Genomic DNA, 23,810 nt, shown 5'->3' with positions numbered 1-23,810 from the left:
AAAATGTTTTATGCACGCGTTACTGGACAAAACTAAAAGTGAACTGGATATGTTATTTGATATAAAGTCAGGGTGAATGGATTATCGGTTGGTCGTTCTCACGTAATAACAATTTTAAGGTATTTCTAATTTCTTGAAATTATTGTCCAAAGTATCGATAATTAATTAATTCAAACGATGAATGATTTTTTAAAGAGAAAATATTTTAATTAATTAAAATAAATTAGCAAGTATTTAATCGTTGTCGGTATTATAAACAAATTATTACAAACACATAACTATATTATTCTTTATACATGTAAGCGCGTTATTTTATTGGAAAAGTCATTTCTCGTGCAACCTCTTTCCTAAAATTATAGTAATTTTCCAATATAGATACAAAAATCACCGAAGAGAATTTGAACCAGGATTGAAAATATAAATTTATACGATGTAATAAATCAAAGAGATTGCATTAACTAGAAGATACTCTTTGTTATATTTTTCGGTTCTCTTCTTATTTTTCCGAGCGAAAACATTTGAGGAAACGCTCGGAAATTCTAAAGCGAAAATCCCGAAACGAAACAATATTTACGAGGTTCTGCACTGTTCGAGCATGCTCAGTGACTAGTTTGCAAACGTGTATAACCGGAGGAAAGCCATTGGTAGGGGTCCCGTTAAAATAAAACTTCGATTTTCTGCAGCCATGAGCACCACCGTACAGGAATAATTCTTGGTGGTGGCGCAATAGCGAGGTGACCAAGTTGTAGGAACGCGGCGCCTGCTGTTCAGTTAAGTTAGCAAGCCTTGCCGGCTGTAGTCAGTGTTGTCAATATCGTCGTCGAGCGTGGTACTACGCCAGTAAACGCGAGGTATTGACTGCGGTGGCTTGTGCGGGTTTCTCAGACACAAAGGATCGATCGTAACACTTCGTTTGTCCCTGAATTACAAGGTATTGATCCCCCGTATCGTGTGTAATTCCGAAACAAAGGAACGCGATCAGTGGCATTCTATGCAGTTCCGTATTCGGAAGAAATAGCTTGTGATACCTCGCGCAGCTTTCGTGTAACGAGAGACATCGACTCACGCTTTGTGCTGCATTCAAATACGAAGGATTCGATCATGGTATTTCGCGTGTTCTTTAAATACGAGGCAAATAATTCGTCATAGCACGTGTAACTTCGAAACATACAGATAGAGAGAGAGAGAGAGAGAGAACGATCGTGGTTATGTTGTACGACTAAAACAAAACCCAACTCGTGGTATTTCGTGTCGCTCGGATGCGTATAAAATTGACCGTTAGTTTCTAACCACGTAGGATCGATGTTACGCTCGTTGATTATCAAAAAGTCGCGTATTCTTATGGTATCGAGCACTGATCGGCGCACCGTATGAAATTTTGAAACAAAGAAGTCGAACGTGACGCCTAGCGTAAACCCTGCGAACGTAATTATTTCGCATTTTTTCCAAAATATTCAGCGTACGTTTGTCGCGTCTTTTGCGGGACGTCTGAAAATAATACAACTCGATACGATTCATTACTTTCAGAGGTACTGATCGGTGTAATATTTTTAAATGAATAATTTTATTCCTAATGCACGATCGTTCTGTCATAGCGTTCCCGTGTAATTCCGAAATATAACGAATCGATCGCTCAGTACTTCGCGTAGGCTCGACGTGCGAACTACTGATCGCAGTGCCTCGCGTATCCCTAAACTGCCGAGTATTGATCGTCGCGCCTCGTGCAGCTCCGAATTAAAGAGACTAATTGTGTTACCGTGCGTAATTCCAAGACGCGAACAGTTCTCGTCCCATTTACGAGGGTGGCTTCGAAATAAGGAAAAAAATTCCGACCAGGTAGAGGCGCCCCAATTGTATCTCGCGTAGTTTGGAACTACATCAGTTTCATCCTGTTAACGCGTGGTAAAGCAACGAGGCACGGTGACTGTCCGTGATATGCCTCGCGTCAATTCTGACATCTAAAAGGATCTGATTGTGCTACCTTTCACAGTTCCGAGGTGTGAATACCTGGATTTAGTGGAGTAGGTGACATTGGAACATGGACATCAGACTTTTACTGTTAGCCCTGGGTATCATCGGAGCAATGGTTGCCTCCGTGGCGACGAGGCTCGGGTTCCCCGGGTTCAACAAGATCGCTCAGATTTTTCTAGCCCTGGTGCTGCTTCCGGTGCTTTGCAGATTCCATCGGAAGCTGTACATCGTTTGCAAGATGCTGCCGCGCGACGTTAGGTGAGTTTCAAACGATTTGTTGTCGTTGCTGGACGCGAGCTGATAGAGGCGTGGCTGTAAATGTTCGGAAACCTTTCCATTGTAGGAATTACATGTCGGGTGTACGAAAACTGCACACTGTGCGCCATTGCGATCGGGACGATCCATGCTTCTTGTTTCGTTCGGGATAAAAATAAAACTACGAGGAAAAAATGAATTTTTTTTTTAAGATATTTCGAACGAAAGACACATAGGAACGGTTTAAACAATTTTTGTTATGCCATGTCGGAATATTCAGAATACGGTATACGTGTATATTGAGAAAGTTTAAATATCTTGTACGGTATTCATTTTTTGAACACATTCTTGTAATGCTTTTATCAGCAGAGTTACGAGAAGAATTGATTTAATTAAACAAAAAAATATTTGCATTGTTATACTTATAAGAAAGTAAGGTCATTGAAAGGTAGGTAGAAGTTGTATCATTCGACACTTTCCTTTATTTTGTTTGTCCGTCTTCGACGAAGTTCATGGTGTACGAACCACCCCAATAGGGCGACGCACTTCGTACAGTAGAACCTCCATTATTCAAATGTTCTATTATTGGGTCTGTTTCCATTCATGGCGCTGAATTTTTCTTTTTATTACTATCGAAGGAAATTTAATGTTTCCATCGTTGATATAATGATGAGGCGAATCAATCTTGTCTGGGATTATTGCCTTAACATTTTACTTTTACGGTCTTCTCACTTCATTGAAAAATGATGTATATGTATAATTACATATGTATATACAGGGTGTTCAGTCAATCCTGGGAAAAATTTTAATGGGAGATTATAGAGGTCAAAATAAGACGAAAATCAAGAATACCAATTTGTTGATGGAGGCTCCGTTAAAAAGTTATTAACAATTAAATTCAAAAATTTCAAATCGTTCTGGAAAAATTATTTTTGGTTGCAAGGGTCAATTATAAGCATTTTTGGTGAATAGACATATCCCTGAAATCCTACCCACTTTCGAGAAAAAAAATCGGGTAGATGTGAAATTTTTCGACAAAATTAAAAAATTTCAAATCGTTCTAAAAAAAATATTTTCGGTTGCAGGGGTCAATTGCAATCATTTTTGGTGAATAGACATACCCCCGAAATCTTGCGCATTTTCGAAAAAAAAATTCGAGAAGGTGTGAAATTTTTCGACAAAATTAAAAAATTTCAAATCGTTCTGGAAAAATTATTTTCATTTGTGGGGGTCAATTACAATAATTTTTGGTGAATAGACCCACCCCTGAAATCCTACCCGCTTTCGTGAAAAAAATTCAGTTCGAGCGGAACTTCAAACGTTAATAACATTTTAACGAAGCCTTCATCAACAAATTAGTGTTCTTGATTTTCGTCTTATTTTGGCCGTTAGAATCTCCCATTAAAATTTTTCCCATGGTTGGCCGAACATACTGTATATAATTTCTTGAATAGATATCAGTTTATCAAAATTACTTATTCCGATCGCATGTACGGCCGAACTTAAAATGAAAAAGTACATTTCCAGTTGCATTGCTATCTTCGTGTAATAAAAAATATTTCTTAAAGTGTTTTTAAATACTTGACGATTATAGAAATATTCTTCTTTTACTTTTGTCAGTTTTTTTGAACGGAGGAATAGGGATCTCGAAATCGACTTCATCTTTTTCAAATGAAATACTCGTATTCTTTTATTCGTCGGTATACAAGGTCAGATACAAGGTCGTTCAAGGTCACAGGAGGTCATAGAAAATAGCAGAGTAACGATCCTTGCGTTATAATGCATGCTCGAAATAATGACCACTAGTCTTTGAGTGCGTCAAGTGCACGTCTTATAATTTCTGGATTCATTCTAGCATACTCTGCAATGATTCTTTGACTCATATTTTCCGGTGTTGCTAGTCTTTCTTTGAACGTAATATCCTCTGATATGATGCTGTTCAAAGGAAAAAATCGTGCCATATCAAGTCCGATAAACGAACTACAAAATTGGTTCTTGTTTGATAGTTTGGTTTTCAATTTATTTAATTATTATATAAATAAATAATAATATATTGTGGGTTAAAATTGGGGAAACGCAAAATAATATAATTATAATCGTTACAGCATGGAATTCAAATTTTAATTACATTGTATAGGAAGAACAAAGTTTCTTGAACAATAAATAAAGACGAATCTAACCCAAATCGATTAAACCTTTGACTAGGCATGACGTTTATATATACGCTTTCTAAATGTGGACGGTTATTTACGAAAGACGCGTATACAGGGTGTCCTACGTATGTATGATATGTAATACAACTGACAAACAAAAAAATTATATAGAAAATGTACAGGTCACGTTTCAAGAAAATTGACTTTGAAAACTTGCGGTGTAAGTCTCGATACCATTGGCCTCTATATGTTTCTATCGTGTTTTTTTAATTAAAATTAATTATTTTAATTGTAAAATTAATTAATTAATTCATTTTACAAGAACATGATTTATTTAATTAATTAATTAAGTAAAAAAAAAACAGTATTTCCATATGCATAATACTAGACACAAGTATTTGACCACTTATTATACCTAGGTTTGAAAAAAGATTAAGAATTTGATGACTATTTTTAAAGAGTTAACGGTGTATGTAATTTTGTTTATTTTGTTTGGCCATTTACATATGTAAAGTTTATTTCGTTTACTCGTATCTATCTGACCTAATTCGTATCGCAAATTACGAAATACCCTGCACAACAAATATAATAATTAAATTATGTAACGTACATTTAGATAACAACTCTCACGAACATTTATTGCATTATTCGGAAAAGTTTGAGCAGGATTAAGATAATGATACAGCTTCATAATATTTTCGAAACTTCAGAGGTTCGGACAATCGAGCATTTATTATTTAAATATATTTTAGAATTTTTGAATTTATAGAGAAATCCACTTAAAAGTATAGTACTATTTCGTAATCCTAATTACGATTTATAATTGGACACATTGAAATGTTATCGAATTACTAATTAAATAATTGAGGATCTTCGTACAGAATCGTTGAACGACTTCAGCTTGTTTCGATTAAACAAAAGTAAATGATTAAAGGCGCGAGGGTAAAATAAAAGCTTTTTTATTACATTTTTTAAGGTATCTTCGATCTTACTTCGATGTATGAATACATATCTACGATATGTGGACGTTATCTCAACTATTCGTTACGGGACATCTTGTATGCGTCCTCTAAAAGTAGATGGTTATTTATGGAGAGCATATGCAGACCCATCACAGCGTGTTATTTGTGTGAAGTGTGTTAAAAGGCGAGAGACTGTGTTACCATTCTGGTAAATGCAATGTTAGTTGATGCATTCGGTATCGTGCTTGGCAAATTATTACATGAAAAGTAATCATTAAGTAATCATTTTACATAAACCCCGCGAGTTTCGCAAGCTGTAGAATGTGTTTCGTAACTTGGCGGATAAATAATAAATTCCTCGGTTCCATGGAACGCGAGCGCTTTTAATTTCAAGCACGGTCCGGCCAAAGGGTTAAAAACAACCCTGTGGCCGACGGATCGCTTTTCAGTAAAGAAAAACACGTTTGGCGGCTTACGCCCAACTAAGGGTATCGCTTAACAAACTACTCGAGCGTGTCTCAAGTAGATCGTGATACATGCTCTGCTCACTATCTTTTTCTTTCCGTAACGTTATAGCTTCCGAAAAACGTTTTAACAAAGAAGAGATTCAAGGCCATTTCTCCAATTTATGTAGCATATTTGAACGTTACTAATTGCGTATGTAAACTAATATTTAAAACTTCTGTTTATTGGCGATAGACATTGTATTAGATTCCTGTTTCCGTTACTAAATTCATTTCGCCACGTGTTATTAGCTAGCCAATCGCCGTCAGAACAAGAGTTTTTGTAGTTCGTAGAGTTGCCACTAGGGGCATGAAACTACGTATACCGAAAGTGGAAATACAGATTGGTCACTAGCATATTTTATTTTTTTTGTTATTACTTTTTAATCATCAGACATTTATTTTTGAAGAGGCCGACTACTGGCATATTTACCCTACTTCCGAACAGGAATTGGAACGAAAGCGTTGAAATGTTTAATCGGTTCGTGTGTAACAGTAATTTTGTTACTTACCTTTCCGTTCTAAGAAAATAGTTACAAACATGGGTGAGAAAATAATAATCGAAGAAGTAGGTTCTTCTTTTCAGATTTGTTATGAAACTTGTAAAGCAGAATGACCTATTTAATTATCAGGCGTGACAGATTATATTCGATGCATTTTATTTCTTACCTAACCTCAATATCCACTATCACTCGTCTTCCTGTGTCCATGGTAATGTTTCATATCGTTCCTCTGACAGTTCTGATATTAAAATCATGCAAAAATTTAGAAGAGTATCCGGGGCAGCCTCAATAATCTTAATATTAATACTCTTCAGAATTTTTCGAAGTATTTAAATAAAGATTATTCTACGCGAACACAAAATGGCGTTGCATTAATTCGAAACACGTCCAAATGAATGGTTCTTTTCGATAGACGAAGATCTCAATTTTCGCTATCTTTAGCAGTTTCTACAATATTCTCGTGGATGGAAGAAAATTACTTTCATCGTTGTACAACTAAATTCCAAGTTTCCTTTCACTATGACACTTTCCTTCCTCCATTAGCTACGTCGTTGTCCCCTAGATCATCTGACATTTAATTTGTCTCGCTTGGAAAGCACAAATTAAGACACAATATTCTGAAACGATCTTATTATCTTGTCTTAAGTTATTATTTTACTGTAATATTTATAATATATAAGTATAACATAAATGTGCAGCCAATAAGTAAGATTTTTTGTATACAAATCAATTAAGGGTTATTATAACTGTCGAAAATATACCGAAATTACAGGGTCGAAATGTTAAACCAATAAATGTAAATAACATAACGCATACTTTTACTTTAATTGGCCAAAAAACGAAATTTCTTTTTCTTGGTCATTATCAATCGATACCAAAGAACAAATAAATCTCAAATTACTTCTCAATATCCCAAAAATTCCAAGTAATTACGTTAATTAATATCCAAGTAATTACGTTAATTAACGTACAAAGATATTTATTATATAATCTAGAGGAGCATTCTTCAACGAACACGTCGGAATAATTAGCTCGCTGCAACTAAAAATAATTTTTCCAGAATGATTCGAAATTTTTTAATTTGAAATTCTACAGGCCAAAATAAGACGAAAATGAAAAATATCAATTTATCTATCGAGGCTTCGTTAAAAAGTTATTAACGTTCAAAGTTCCAGTATCGCGCGCACGCAGCTGTTCTCAGATTGCCGTTCTACAGGCGCAACTTCAAACATTAATAACTTTTTAACGAAGCCTCAATCGACAAATTGATATTCTTCATTTTCGTCTTATTTTGGCCTCTGGAATCTCCCATTAAAATTTCCCCATGGGTGACCGAACACCCTGTATAGAAAGAGAGAATATTTCATTATTATTGAAAAAATATGGAAACTTATTATACGGTGGATATTTTAATACATTTTCATTTATTTTTTTTATTTTCTTTTACGAGAAAGAACGACAAAAGCAATGATCATTATTTGGACGTTTATCAAATTAACGCTCCGCCTTTGATGAACTACGCGGTGTCTGTAAAATCATAGTTAAAAGTCGGAAGTGTTCGCGTAGCATTATCTTTAGTTTCTTTACATACATAATTAGGCCATTCTCGACACATGAATCGCTTATACATGTGACATTATCGAAGGAAAAGTTTAACAGTGAATCAGTAGTGAAATCGTTGAAGTTGCCGCTGAGTCCTCTAGCTAAATGTTTATATATGATTCTATTATTGAAGAAATGATATTAAACTTCCATGGAAATGGGGCGACAAACGCCGTGATAGAGGTTATCGGGGTTAATAAGAAACAAAATGTATTAAATACGATCTATCACGTCTGCTATTTTAATGAGTTATTTTATTATATGGAAATTTCAAGAAGGAAGTTCATTTGCAAGAAGATAAATCTACTTGATCAATTACTATATAATTTACCATTTATGTTTACCGATCACTAAAGTATACTTAAAAACATTATATATATATCGATATTATAAGATATAAAAATTGCGAACAAAACACTCTAATACTTTTTTCTATTATTTTATTTTATTATAATATTCTGTAATATTTTATTTCGACCAAACAGTGACTTTCAATACCTTTGCATTATTTTTAATACCACGTTGTCGAGGATGAATAACAAAACTTTGAAAATAATTTTAAATTAAAATTTGAAAATAGCGTTGATCATTTTTAGAAACGTATGTACGTACGTATAATACATCTGGTGTCTTGTAAAAATTTGTATTTATCATGCGTTATCGTTCCATTATAGCGTTTTGGACGCCAATACACAGAACGGTACAGTTTCTCGGATTATGGTCGGTCACTGACCCGCGCAAGGCTACACATGTTGGCCGAAAAGGACCGTTAGGCAAAAGAAGTGGATAACCGAGACGCGCGTGCGTGATGGCATCACGAAACTGATGCTCGAAACACTTTAAGGTCGAGACACGTTAATCATTCTGTATCGCAAACATCGTTGATACGTATCGCACAAAACGTGTCTGTGGAAGTAATGTCAAGCAATGCCCATATTTTGGTATAAAAAGTATAACATTTAATAGAAAAAAAATACCCTAAAAAATACATCTTATCTATAAAAAAACATACGTGCAATACATTGTGGAAATAATGTCAAGCAATGCCCATATTTCGGTATAAAAAGTATAACATTTCATAGAAAAAAAAAAAAGAAAATATGTCTTGTCTATAAAAAAAATACATGCAATACATTGTGTGCCTTTTCAAATTATGCACGCGCGAGTTGCGTAGACCACCCAGTATATGAACCTAAAATATAATTAGATGAGACGTAAGAGACACGAAGTACCGCTAAAAATGCTATTACAAAACTTAACCTCTTCTAATAAAGAATATTGCATATTATAAACAGAAGCGTAGAGACAATAGAAAACGCATAATAAATGATTGGTTTATCTATGGATATGTTCTGTCGAATAATCTACCGAAAGCAATAAAATTACTGTATTATGAGATATGCATATACATGGAAAATTGTATATGCAATATATTATTTGCATTTATATGATAATCGTTAATCAGTTAAGTACAAATTAATAATTAAAAGATTGTAAGCATGTTAATGTTGAAATGGATGGAGTCAAAGAAAATTCCAGTAGTTTTAGGGATAAAGTCGACTTGGTGCAAATTGACAGTGAGATATGGATTATCAGTCATGCACAGAGTATGCTGGTTATTTTCAGCGATACGAAATAATCTTTCAAATATTAAACAAATATATTTGTTTTGTTATAAAAAATGATACGTTTAAGTATGTTTATTCCTTACGAAATACGTCTTTATCGAGTATCGAACGTCGTAGATTTTCCTCTGAACAGAGTATACTTTCATTATTGTATTGTAATTTTTATATGATAAAAGAAGAAATTCTATTGTGCGTGTTGTATTGACCTTTTGATGAATATTCGTCTAAAATTTTAAATACATATTGACCTTTTGTCAATACTATTCTTATAAAATCATAATATAATGCAAATAGGGTGACGATGATGTAATAGCATTTACTAACAATACATTGAATAATGATTTTATAAGAGTAGCCCCTCGAGTCATCCGCAAGTCAACGTACTGTACATGATTGAAATATGAAAACATTGAAAAATTGAAAACTTTGTTCCCCGTAATGATAATGAAAAAAATCAGTTAACAATTTATATATTATTAGTGGACCTTGAGCGTAAAGATTGATTTTGTACAAAGTAGAAACTAGTTTCGCTGTTTTATGGTTTACGATAATCTACACTGTATTTTATACAATTTGACGTGTGTGCGTGTATTTTATATGCGTTCTATATTTTTATGTATTTTACAAATATTTACTGTATGCTATAAATGCATAAATTATTCGTCATTTTATCTTCAAACATTCATGTGCACGAGGTAATTGGTTTAAATGTAATATCGAATTTCAAATAAGCGTACAAAGATATCATCCGTTGAACAGATACAGCTACTAATGAAAGATACTCGCAGTCTCTTTGTGCGTATAGCGTCAATAGTTTATCTCTAGGTCATGGAATACACAGTACTTACGACTTTGGTACTCATTCATGAGTTATGTATCACGTATGTATACGTGTATGTATAAATACGTATGTATTTGATGTCTAGACTCTTTAATTATCGTCGCGTAAAAATAGAATACATAGTAAGAAATATTTTTTAAATTACTATTAAACAAAATTACTAAATGGCACAATATCGATAAGATGTATTTACTTTATAAAAGATCTAATAGATTCTAAGGAGCGATTATACCGTAAACCTTTAAAAAAATCAATTCTCTCTTTTCTTACATTTTTTTTAAGAACAGTTTTGCGTGCAAGTTTTATCGTTTGCTAATGTAAAGTTATATTTTTCACCAACTTGTTCGCATCGGTTGCCCCGGAAACCGCTCGACTTTTATCCGACGATCTTTTCGGTGCAACAGATCGAAATGGGTCACCTCTTATAATACAATTTGAATTGTTAATTTCATGTGTTTAGTCCGGTTTTCGCAGGCGTGCAATGCAATTCTCAAGAATTGAGCTTTCCTTTCAAAGTTCACTAGTGATATCACCGTAACGTATGAGCATTGTTATTAATAAATCGTTGTTTAGTCTACTTATCTTTGACAAACAAGTCTGAAGAAACTTCACCATTTTTTTATTTTCTGAGCCTCGTTCGGTGCTTGTCTAATGCACATTGCGCGGCATTAATTGCGTTGCAACAAGTTTTTACGCGTATTCTCTAACGAATATGTTTTTACAGACCTTTCTTTTCATCTTATTGCACGAGACGTCTCTTTAAAAAAATGACAAGGCTGATCGTTTTGTGTCCTATCCTCTTGTGACTGGGCAAAGAGTAAAGTACATGCGATGATCTTTGGGTCAAAATGTTATCAAATGCCTCGATACTATAACAATAAGAGTTGCAACGTAGAACATTTAATGAACTATACATATACATATTTTCATCCTTGATATTATTCAAAATTTTACCAAACCCTTAACACGTTGATCAAATTCGTAAAATATACTATGACAACTTTTTATTTTCAAGTAATTTAAAAAAATTTTATTCTAAGATGCTGCTCAATTTAAAATTTGTTGCACTTCTTTTAATTCGATCGAAATTTATGGACCCTATCGAAATTAATTTTTCTTAACATCTCGCCATAAGAATTAATTTTTTTAGCTGTTGAAAATGAAGTTAGTTACATTGAAAGACATGTATCGTCAACTGTTGGGGAAAAAATGCAATTATTTTTTGGCTTATTTGATAGAGTATATTTTTTTGAAGCTTTGTTTATTTCGATGAATTTTTGCAGCAACATAATATAGCGACACACCATTGACCTACGCGTTTAGTGTGCGGGGAAGAAACTAGGTGTAAGAGAACATGTGGAAACGGATTGTCTATTATCAGACACAGCCCGTAACCTATATCACGAGGACTATATTACGAGAACATACCTCACTGCAACCTTTCGTGCGTGTATTATTTTAAAAGTTGTTCCCAGTAAAAATATTTTTCTACGAACCTTGTAAACAAATTTACAATTGTTACTGTTTATAGTACCGACAGCAACATAGAATCGAAACAAATTATAAATTTATTTATGTTAAACTAAAGATTTTGAACCTTCAATGAACCTTACAAATTTACTATTGTTACTATTTATAGTACCAAAGAAGACTCCAATATAGAATCGAAATAAATTATAAATTTAGTTATGTTAAACTACAGATTTTTATGAACCTTACAAACAAATTTACAATTGTTACTATTTATAGTACTGAAGAAGACTCCAATATAGAATCGAAATAAATTATAAATTTAGTTATGTTAAACTACAGATTTTTATGAACCTTACAAACACATTTACAATTGTTATTATGTATTAATATACAGGGTGTTCGACCACCCCTGGGAAAAATTTTAGTGGGAGATTCTAAAGGCCAAAATAAAACGAAAATCAAGAATATCAATTTCTTGACTGAGGCTTCATTAAAAAGTTATTAACATTTGAAGTTCCGCACGTACTGAATTTTTTTCTAGAAAATGAGTAGGATTTCGGGGGTAGGTCTATTCATAAAAAATTATTGTAATTGACCCCCGCAACCGAAAATAATTTTTCCAGAACGATTTGAAATTTTTTAATTTTGTCGAAAAATTTCACACTTTCTCAAATTTTTTTCTCGAAAGTGGGTAGGATTTCGAGGGTATGTCTAATGACCAAAAATTATTGCAATTGACCCCTCTAGGTAAAAATAATTTTTCTAGAACGATTTGAAATTTTTTTTTTTCGTCGAAAATTTAGGCACCTACCCCCCTGAGGATTTTTCTTAAAAATTCGTTTTCGATATTTAGTAATTTTGTTTGACGTCCTACAGAAAAGTTGTCTAATACTTTTTTATAGGTACCCATGAGCTCTACTTCAGAAAAAAGTTTCATTGAAATATATTCACTATTGTAGGAGTTATGGCTGTTTGAGAATTGAACCATTTTTATGGGGTTTTCTCATTTTGGGGGGTCAAGGACCAACTTTTCGAATATTTTTGCGATTTCTACGTATTCTTCATCTAAATACGCGTCGTTTGCGTTTTTGAAAATTAAAATCGCTCAATCCGTTCAGAAGTTATGACGTTTTAAAGATTTGCATGAAATTTCAGGGAAGTATTTCTGGCCTCACATTAGATTTTCGGTAAAGAATTTTTTTCTCGTAACTGAGTAGGATTTCGGGGGTATGTGTAATGACCAAAAATGATTCTGATCGACTCTTGCAACCGAAAATAATTTTTTTAAAACGGTTTGAAAAATTTTTTTTTCTGCCAAAAAATTTCAACACCTTCTCGATTTTTTTTCTCGAAAGTGGGTAGGATTTCAGGGATATGTCTATTCACCAAAAATACTTATAATTGACCCCTGCAACCAAAAATAATTTTTCCAGAACGATTTGAAATTTTTGAATTTAATTGTTAATAACTTTTTAATGGAGCTTCCATCAACAAATTGGTATTCTCGATTTTCGCCTTATTTTGGCCTCTAGTAATCTCCCATTAAATTTTTTCCCAGGGGTGGCCGAACACCCTGTAGAATCGAAATAAATTATAAATTTAGTTATGTTAAACTACAGATTTTTATAAACCTTACAAAGAAATGTACAATTGTTACTGTCCAGAGTACCGAATTAGGAGAAACATATAAAAAATTATAAATTTATGTAAGACTAGGGATTTTTTAATTTTTACCATATTGCTTACGCTAAACGATACACAGAGCTAGGTACGATCGACCTGTATACTTGAAGTACGAGAAAGAAGTAAGATGTAAGAGTGTAAGGGAAAACGGATGTCTATTGTCAGACGCGTCTTGCGACATTTATCAGGGAAACTACATATGTACACTTCTATAACCTCTTATTACGTGGATTATTTTAGACATTGTTTTGAACAGAAATTATTCAAATTAAAAAGAACTTTACAAACGCGTACAAATTTAATATGGACATCAATATCGGATTATTAAATTATATAAATTACCACGCTGCTTTTAAGCTTCTGCAACCTTGAAGATGTTATGCATTCTTTTTTCTAAAAACTCTTTGAACGTTTTAACATTTGATAAACTATTGTTATCAATATCAATATTCGCAAAAATTTATTTATAACAGAGATAGTACAATACTATACATTTTTCTCTTTTTATCTGTTGTTATTTACTGATATTTATTATAATTCAATTGTGCATACCGATAAAAATAAAAATTAAGCCTCAAGTGTTATCAAATTTTGTCAACAGACCATCATTGATATTAATGCATATGAATTTTATTGAAAACAATGTAGATATATTAACAAATTTCTTTCATAGTTTTTAAATTTAAATTACACACTTTTTCTTCGTTACTTTTCAAAAGTAATCTAATGTATGTTTGGACTTATTTCCTTCAGAAAAGCACGACCAGTCCATTCATAATATATTCGTGAAATTATAATCGAAAATATTCGAAAATACCTTTGGCCCAGAAAAGAAAATTTTGTACGCAATATTATTGTATTAAGAATTTAATAAAATATCGTATCAGAAGCCATTTGCTTCTCGAGAGTTGGGTAGTGGAAAAATATTAATCAAATGCTCGAATAATCCTACTTCTAGTTAGGCGAGTTATGCTCGCTATTAAAGTTCTAGCCTTTAGCGATATTTACTACAACTTTGTCGTTGCGTGTCGATTGAATAATTAATGTTTCCTAATCCTATGCAGCATACAGATGTTACGTAAATATATTTTTCTTCTCCATTTTCAAATGTTGCCATTTTAATTGACGAATGACTCACCTTAACACATTCTCTATCGCTCTCGATTGTGAGCCGCCGGACGCAGATAATCCGAGTCTGCTGCTCTATATCGCTCACTTTCAGTGTATTTCGTTTATTCTCCTCGTCATACGCTACATGCAAGGTGCATTTTCAGCTCGACACAAAAACAAACGACAGTGTTAGAAACGAAAACGCTGACCTGCCCGGATATGTGAAAATGGCCAGGTTCGATTCGAATTCACTTAACCGGGTGAAGCAGAAGCCCTATTTAAGCAATCTATACTTTTCGTCAGGACGTAAAGAACAACGAAAGACAATTTAATCTTCATTAAGCAAGGATAGTAGTAGTTAGAGGGGGAATCACAAACACACAATTTTGAATTTTATATTAAACGGATTAATTACACAAGTTAAAAATTTACATTCCAGATTCCTGTACCGTGCTATCAGGGCTGAACTCGAGATGAAGGTGCAACGTCGAAACAACATGACCGTCGCGAAAATTTTTAAGAAAAGAGTGGAAAGTGACCCGTACAAGCCTTGCTTCATTTTCGAGGATCGCATTTGGACGAATTCTGACGTACGTTCATGCCATATTAGTGGTAGAATCGTCAGCTTTAAAAAGAAACTACAACTATTCGTCGAGCATCTTCCTACAAATCTAATTTTTTATTTTACAAATCGCTCGATTGTCCGTTTAACGAATAAAAAATTAAACAGAATGTTTGTATCCCCCCCTTGAAATCGAGAAACTTTTATACGAAGGAGGATGCATTGTTTTTTTTTAAATATTTTGATTGTAACGAACATACTGCGATATTTTCATTAAAATTAACAAGCAGAAATTGTAATTTGCAGATTAACAGATATAGCAACCAGATAGCGTCCGTGTTTCAAAAAGCTGGATACGTTAAAGGGGACGCCGTAGCTTTGATGATGCCAAACAGGCCAGAGTATGCCGCTGTTTGGCTTGGCCTGGGTAAACTCGGTGTCGTTACGGCTCTAATCAACACAAATTTACGACTTCAGTCTTTGATCCATTGTCTCCGTATCGCTCAAGTCAAAAGTATTATTTACGTCGAGGAATACACGTCTGGTGAGTAAAGAGACGAGTAAAATAATTATAGACACCGAGGGAAAAAATAGATAGCGTTTAATGCAAGGAACAATTGTCAGCGTCATTTGCACGGAATCCAAATAAGTACTTGTTTGAAGATATCGTGTTTGTTACGTTTTGTATCTACCGCTTCGCGACCACGGTAAAACATCTCTTGAAAAGGAGTAATATTTATTAAACTCGTTTATGAGAAGGCATCGAGAAACGTAAAATATTATAAGACGTATAGAAGATATTGTGCGATTTTTTTATAAATAGCCAAGATTATGTGAATATTTTAAAGACGGTTTACAGTAATTTGTATTGTATTAAAATTGCTAACTTATACATGATCCCTAACGTTAGTTTTCTTTTTAAATTTGAAACAAAAAAAAAAAATAAATAACAGCGGTAATTCTTAATTAGTCTTAATAATTTTATGCGCATAATCATTATGATCGGCAAAAAGTTAAATTATACCTGGTAACTCGGGAAGGTCACGGATAAAGTGAAAAACAAGTTACATGCACCTTGTGACTAACTTAAAGTTGTGAAAAATTTCTTATTGAACTTTTTTGTAACTTCAATCATTTATGGGCGGACACCGTGCACGCGTGTGTCATTGCATATTGTACACGTGTATTTGTAGAAGATTTACAAGATCGAAGTCCCTAGTACGTAATAGGTAGTTCTATCGTCTATACAACGAATAAATACTTGTTCTTCCATTTACGATAACCGGATCTCTAATTTATAAGCGGACCTCTTCGGTAACACAAATGTACGATTAATCAGAAAATGCTAAAATTATATTGATGGAGCGTGTCAGAAATCTGGGACAATTTGTTTAACAGCAGTACCAGAATTTGTAATTATTCATACAACGCGACTGAATAAAAAATTAATCTTGTCGTTTGTAAAAAGAAGCGTGCATCTCTCCATGATTGCAAGGAATAGCTTCGTACGAATGTAACTTGAACAAACGAATAACAAATATGGCGGTTACGAGAATAGCTCAGAACACCCTGTTAATTGCTAATAAAACGGTGGAAAATTGTGTAAAATGTCACGTCTGTTTTTAGCCATCGATGACATTAAGGACACAGTACCCGGTATCGTGAGATACAAGGTGCTGAGTAAATCAAAAACGTGCGAAGATGGTGTGCACGATCTGAATAAACTACTGTCGGAAGCCAGCACCGAGGAGCCGGTGGTGGACGTAGAACCTAGCTACAGAGACAGGCTGATGTACATTTACACAAGCGGCACCACCGGTTTGCCAAAAGTGGCAATAGTTCCCAACTCCAGGTAAAAGGATTCATTTTCTAACTATGGCGATGGATGTGTGCGTCTTTTAAGGAAACATCGCAAACCGTAGAATACCGATTTTTATAAAACTATGCAGAAGTATTGATCTACTCATTGACCCAAATCTAAAAACTATTCCGTATTTCGTTACCGCCATCTTGAGACTTTAAGAGAAATCTCTTTGACTCGCTCATTTTATAGATACTTATATAACTCTTAGATTGCAAAAAATTGCTGTAAATCGAAGTTGCACTGCATTTGGAAATTTGTACATTATAAATGAAACTTTTATTTGTAATTGTTTTCCATATCTTTTGTAATTTAAGAATTATAGAAGTATAAATGAAATGGGTGATTTTTCACTTAAAAGTAATAATAAATACGGCAGAAATTTTAGGTTTGATCAAGGTTGATCAACATTTCATCAAAATTACATTTTAATAAGATGAAGTAAATTTTAAATAAGATATTTTTTAAGCCGCATTTACTACACCATAAATGTTTTAAAAACAATGTGTCGAAAAGTATTGTGACGTATTTGTTTCTGTCAATTTAGAATGAATTTCAGCCACACGATGTGGTCAAGGTTCGAGAATTATTGGACACTATAACCAAGGATTTACTATAATCGTTAACACAAGAGTTGATTCATTATGTAAAAATATCGACCAGCAAATGTAGGTCAGTTACGGACGATACGTTAAAACAATATTTCTGTAGAATGTTATACCCAGATTATATCCAGTTCGATAATTTTCGCATACCTACGCATTTGCAATCGAATAGTTGACCACACCTAGATAGACGAATATCATTTCCGCCATTTGCCGCAGAGAAGCATATTTCCAATATTAATATAATATAATAGTTTCTATCGAGGGTACACTTATTATAATACGTTAGAGCTTTTAAATTATCTTGAACGGCACTCGTTTAAACAAGCCTTCGATTATTTTAAGCAGTGTACATAAATAATTTCAACTGGGTCTTGGGACTATTTGTCGTAGTTTTCTGTATTCGAATATTCGAACAGTTCAAATATTTTCTAAATATATCAGATCAATCCCATAAGTCATGCCATAAGAAATTTCTCCGCATACCTTTCAAGAAATATCCTATGATATAACGTGCATTCAAAATATTTATAAAATGATATTTTTTATTGAAAAAAAAAAATCAAAAAATTAGTGTCTTAATGAGAGCTCCTTAATGAGAAGTCCACGTGTAGATGGCGTGGCAGGTCAATGTGTTGATCAATATTTGTAATATAAACGCTAATTTAAAAAAGCAAAATTGACTTTCAAATCACCTCTACGCTTTTCTATACATTGTTGCCAGTATTACGTCCCCACTCGAAGCCATACGACTCCCGTAAGCAACACTTTTCTCTTTTATACATATACCAGAGATACTAAAGTAACTTAATTTTAATATGTCCTGTGATATGTATAATCGTGGCGAAATTAGAATTTTTTTTTTTTGTTTCAAATTTTTATTTGACAAATGAACCCTATACGATATAATAGAGTTAGTAAAATCTCGAGTAGATAATAAAGTAGGTATATCGAAACTACAGTCAGTCACGAAAGTCTTTGTACACCCCCTAAAATAGTAATTTTAAAGAAAATAAACAACAATTTCATATAATATTATATTCATTTATTATTATGTATTAAACTGGAATGGATACTTCTAAAAAAATAATTTTTGGTTGCGGGGGTCAATTACAATCATTTTTGGTGAATAGATCTACCCCCGAAATCCTGCGCATTTTCGAGAAAAAAATTCGGTACGAGTGGAACTTCAAACGTTAATAACTTTTTAACGAAGCCTCGATCAACAAATTGGTATTCTTGATTTTCGTCTTAATTTGGCCTCTAGAATCCCCCATTAAAATTTTTCCCAGGGGTGGTCGAATACCCTGTATAGATTAATTAATAATATCGTACATATTAATAAATGAACATAATATTATATGAAATTGTTGCTTATTTTCGTGACTGACTGTATGTAGGAGACAATGAACTTTTAGGGGACTAATATTTCCGCGAAATGTTTTTTAAACATTCATTTAGACATCGTCTCGTGGACGGAATGAATTATCTCCCTACCGAGCGTATAAATGATCTATAATCCTCTCAGGAAAGCCTTACGACTCGTCGAGAATGGGATTACAATGTAAATGTAGTGGCTTTATGCAAGGCTGCTTCCTGCCTAGCTGTATTACAACTGTTTAACTAATAAAATAATGTAACTTTTTATCCACGACAACTTTGATCGCGATTTACATTGAATTTCTTCTCTACGATTGAACTGCTTCGAGGCACGAGTGAAAGGTGGTAAAACTGCTGGACGCGTTTACAGAAGAAAACTAAAAAAAAAAATCTAATAACTATTACCATCGACGTTCAGGAATTACCCGAGTTGTCTGAAGCGAATAAAATTATCCGAATAAGAAAATAATTACTTACTAACGTAAATTCCAATAATGGGTATTAGAATTGCAGAGGAATGTAGTTGATTTCGTTGAAGCAAATTATGCTTTGTTGCTATTATAAAGAATATAATAAAATACGTAATTGTCGTATTTGAAATTAAAATATTACATCAACGTTGCCAAGTAAGGAGGAACTAACGAGAATTGAATTCTTTGTTTTCAGATACTTGCTAGCTGTATTGCCATTTAACTTGCTAGGGTTGAAACCGGACGATATCTTGTACAATCCAAATCCACTGTACCATACAGCCGGTGGTATATTAGGAATAGGTTTCGCGATTCTAAAAGGTATACCAACCGTCTTGAGGAGCAAGTTTTCAGTGACAGCTTATTGGACAGATTGCATCAAATATAAATGTACCGTAGGTGGCTTTACAATGTTTATACACTTTATAGCGATTTCCAGGGCTGGATCAACCAGCAAGAAAAATAAGCACGTGCTCAGGCCAGTATAGAGTTTTTCCAGTGATGCTTGCTGGGCCATAAAAATAACGAAGTATCGCTATAGTGTCATTATTATTATTATTATAGTATTAAAGAAGACAATGATATATTTTTAATTTTGGAAATTACATTAGTTTTCGAAGCAACGGTATGCGCCTTAATGTAGCTATCGAGTTCAGTATCGTCCTTCCACGAGAAGAAAGCACAGCGTGTTTACATCCCCACTCTTGCTGCAGTTTGCTGATTGGCCGTCATCGATCTTCGTCTCTGTCTTCGATCAATGCCTGTGAGTCAGCGAATTGCAACAGGAGTGGGGATGTAAACACTCTGTGCCTTCTTCTCGTGAAAGAATGGTACTTTTGATCTACTGCAATGAAAAGTACTCTTATATCATATTCAGCGTTTATTAAGTATCAATGTCTTGTCAGTAATTAAATGGTGTGTCGTTAAACTGCGATTAGGGCATCGGTAGGCATTGATCCAGTCTTGGCGATTTCACTTACAATTGCTAATTGTGCTACACTGTGTCTAAGCTCCATATGAAAAGACCACTATTTTACATTCTCGAGCACCCTGTATAATAAAGGAATAAGAAAATAAATAATAAAACATTTCATTATTGTGAACATCTATTAGGTTGAATGGAAAATTCGTGCATTCTTATCTCAAATAAACTCAACGTTAATGTTCTTACGAAAAGTGATTTATTTCACGAGTTTTTTTTAATACCATTTTCATAAGATTCTTATATTTTTAAAGGACTGTTTCAATTTCTACATTTTTCTTATCAATATATAATTTTGTTGTCCAGGCAGCGCAATATATTGGCGAGATGTGCCGTTACTTGCTTAATTCTCCGCCTCGGCCGGAAGACACTGCACACCGTTTGAGGCTTATGTTTGGAAATGGCATGAGACCACAGATCTGGAGCGACTTCGCCGAACGCTTCAAGATCAATCGAATTACCGAATTCTACGGGTCAAGCGAGGGAAACGCTAATATCGGTGAGATTAAATGTTTTGATGCTGCACTTACCATGCACGAGTAAGGTATATTTATTTATTTATTTATTATTATTCAGTGAATTTGGATGGTCGAACCGGCGCTGTTGGCTTTGTACCACTAATTGTACCCAGGGCATTTCATCCTGTGGCAATCATTCGAGTAAATAACGACACGTACGAGCCAGTTAGGGGTTCAAATGGATTGTGCATAAGAGCAAATATAAGTAAGAATATAATATAGTAATGTTAACATCTTAAATGGAAGATTAAGTTTAGATGAAATAACATGATTTTTTAATTCCCTAAATCAAATACAACTCCGCTTCAGAAGTTGCTATACTTGTTAGTTAAAAATTTTAATGGGAGATTTTAGAGGCCAAAATAAGACGAAAATCAAGAATACTAATTTGTTGATGGGGGCTTCGTTAAAGAGTTATTAACGTTTATAGTTGCGGTTGTGGATACGCAATCTGTGTACAGCTGCGTGCGCGCGATAGTGGTTCTCACTCATCTTGAGAAACTCTACTTACTGACGTATCGACAGCCTTAGTTTTCTGAGTGAGAACCACTGTTATGCGCACGCAGCTGTTCTCAGATTGCCGTTCTACAGGCGAAACTTTAAACGTTAATAACTTTTTAACGAAGCCTCGATCAACAAATTGGTATTCTTGATTTTCGTCTTATTTTGGTCTCTAGAATCTCCTATTAAAATTTTTCTTGGGCTGCCGAACACTGTATATGTAAAAAAGGGCTATTATCACGTTGATAATTTATAAACCACATAGCCAATGAAAGCATAAAATCACTATTGAAATTTTGGTTCTTTGTTACTTTTATCATCTATGAAAATCATCAAGATATCTTATCTGATCTAAACAAATATATCTTTTTTATAATCTAGATGAACCAGGAATGTTAATAGGATTGATAAAAGAAGGAAATGCGTCGAGAGAGTTTAATGGATACCTAGACAAACAAGCGTCGGAAACGAAGACAATAGAGAATGTATTTGTTAAAGGCGACAAGGCCTTCCTAACTGGTAAGTAGTATTTGCATATGATAATTATAACTTACTAACAACATTTTGTTTCGGAACGATTCCTCTTTTATGGTACGCGATTGTAAAATTATTTCTATGTTCTCGTTTTCAGGTGACATTTTAATAGAAGATGAGTGCGGTTACATTTATTACAAAGACAGAGTAGGAGATACGTTTAAATGGAAAGGTGAAAATGTTTCTACTGCTGAAGTGGAAGGTATTCTAAGCAGCATTGCAGATCTTCGGGATGTTATTGTCTATGGGGTTCAGGTTTGTGCTTTTAGAAATTCGTTTTTTTACTGCGTATATATTCTCAAAAAATAAACTAATTAAAAAAAATAAATAAATTAAAATTATAAAATTATTTACTAAATAATTGTTAACATTATTTAAGGTACCTGGAATGGAAGGAAGAGCAGGTATGGCAGCGATTGTCGATCCAGATAGTCTGCTAGATTTCAAAGCCCTTGCGGAAGGCTTGGAAAAAACACTTCCGGCTTACGCGAGACCAATTTTCTTACGAATCGTGAAGGAACTTGAAATAACAGGAACATTTAAATTAAAGAAACTAGATCTTCAGAAGGAAGGCTTTGATCCAAGTAAAATAAAAGACAAAGTGTACTTCCTATCTGGAAGCAAGGAGTACATCGAGATTACACCTGAACTTTACCAAGAGATCATATCCGGTTCAAAGAAGTTCTAGTCGTTGTATTAATGCTTCATGAATAACTTCTAAGTGTTGAAAATATTTTTTAAAAGTTAGATGTATAATTTTTTTTATTACATGAACATGACTTTATGCACGCGCCTTGTAGATACAACGCATAGGATTTTATAATATTACGTAAACCATAGAATTTAGGTAGAAGTTTTTGGATAATGTTATTTTTATGAAAGCTCAAGGGTAGCTTGTGTAGTAAGGAATTTCTGTCACGAAAAGCCAATTCGGTTTTGCCAATAGTCACATTAAAGCGAACGAATAAGGTGACATGTTCCTGTATATTTTATAAATATTCTGTACATTTTTAAACGAATGAATGAATGGCATTGTAGATAGAAAAGTAGTCTAAATAAAACCATAAATAACATGTAACATTGATTTTCTACGAAGTAACCTTATTTACAGAGCACATAAATCCTTTCATATCCATACATGGTAAATAAGAAACAAAATTTCACAAAATTTTATTCTCTGTGTGGTTATTAAAGTAAATAAATTAATAATGTTACATTTGTAATATTTAATTTAAAAAATATTATATTTACATTAAATGTAAATATTTATATTTAATTCATTTATTTCAATTCACAATTGCTCCATTTATTCTTAATCGCATTATCAATAGAATCAATTATGTAAGACGTAAGATTATATAAATAGAATCTAAGCAATTTGAATAGACACTATAATGAAATATATTTTCAATGAAATTTAACCCAATAATCTATCAATTATTTTAGCATTATTCAAGTTACAATATTTTCTGTTATTATCTATAAGTCAAATAATAAATAATTGTATGTCTATTACAAAAAAGTAGTGTATTCAAGAAAATAAAATTTCCTTTTTACCTCTAAAACAATTGATAGATTATAATAGTTAACAGATCTATGTACTTACATACCGTATGTCTTTTACTTCATTAATATAGTATGCTGTTATTATAGATTGCTTCTTACACTCGGTCCTAATAATGATGTAAATAGTCACTTAGCAATTAAAAAAAA

General features: G+C 33.3%; 1 protein-coding gene across 3 annotated transcripts; it reads left to right on the top strand.

Annotated features, from left to right (window-relative positions):
- Nucleotides 1-715: 715 nt before the first annotated feature.
- LOC143348569 (long-chain fatty acid transport protein 4) lies at nucleotides 716-23,181 on the top strand. 3 transcript variants are annotated; one of them, XM_076778930.1, is made up of 11 exons: nucleotides 716-931; nucleotides 1,991-2,229; nucleotides 15,124-15,274; nucleotides 15,553-15,790; nucleotides 16,873-17,098; nucleotides 19,759-19,957; nucleotides 20,851-21,043; nucleotides 21,121-21,267; nucleotides 21,945-22,082; nucleotides 22,195-22,352; nucleotides 22,477-23,181. In XM_076778930.1, exons 2-11 carry the CDS (start codon nucleotides 2,039-2,041, stop codon nucleotides 22,783-22,785), a joined length of 1,950 nt encoding a protein of 649 aa, XP_076635045.1. In that variant the 5' UTR covers nucleotides 716-931; nucleotides 1,991-2,038; the 3' UTR covers nucleotides 22,786-23,181. The 3 variants fall into 3 exon arrangements, with proteins under 3 accessions (XP_076635045.1, XP_076635046.1, XP_076635047.1); XM_076778931.1 differs by having other exon boundaries at nucleotides 828-851; XM_076778932.1 differs by lacking the exon at nucleotides 716-931 and adding an exon at nucleotides 994-1,104.
- Nucleotides 23,182-23,810: the final 629 nt, after the last annotated feature.

Source organism: Colletes latitarsis, chromosome 11 (assembly GCF_051014445.1).
Source record: "Colletes latitarsis isolate SP2378_abdomen chromosome 11, iyColLati1, whole genome shotgun sequence".
Taxonomy (NCBI): domain Eukaryota; kingdom Metazoa; phylum Arthropoda; class Insecta; order Hymenoptera; family Colletidae; genus Colletes; species Colletes latitarsis.
This window is presented reverse-complemented; position numbering and strand designations above follow the sequence as displayed.

Bases quoted from the DNA above. Each gene is read 5' to 3' on its own strand.
- LOC143348569 (XM_076778930.1), top strand. From the start codon at position 2,039: ATGGACATCAGACTTTTACTGTTAGCCCTGGGTATCATCGGAGCAATG. The intron at 2,230-15,123 runs GTGAGTTTCAAA...TTTACATTCCAG, and splicing joins ATGCTGCCGCGCGACGTTAG to ATTCCTGTACCGTGCTATCA. The intron at 21,268-21,944 runs GTAAGAATATAA...TTTATAATCTAG, and splicing joins GTGCATAAGAGCAAATATAA to ATGAACCAGGAATGTTAATA.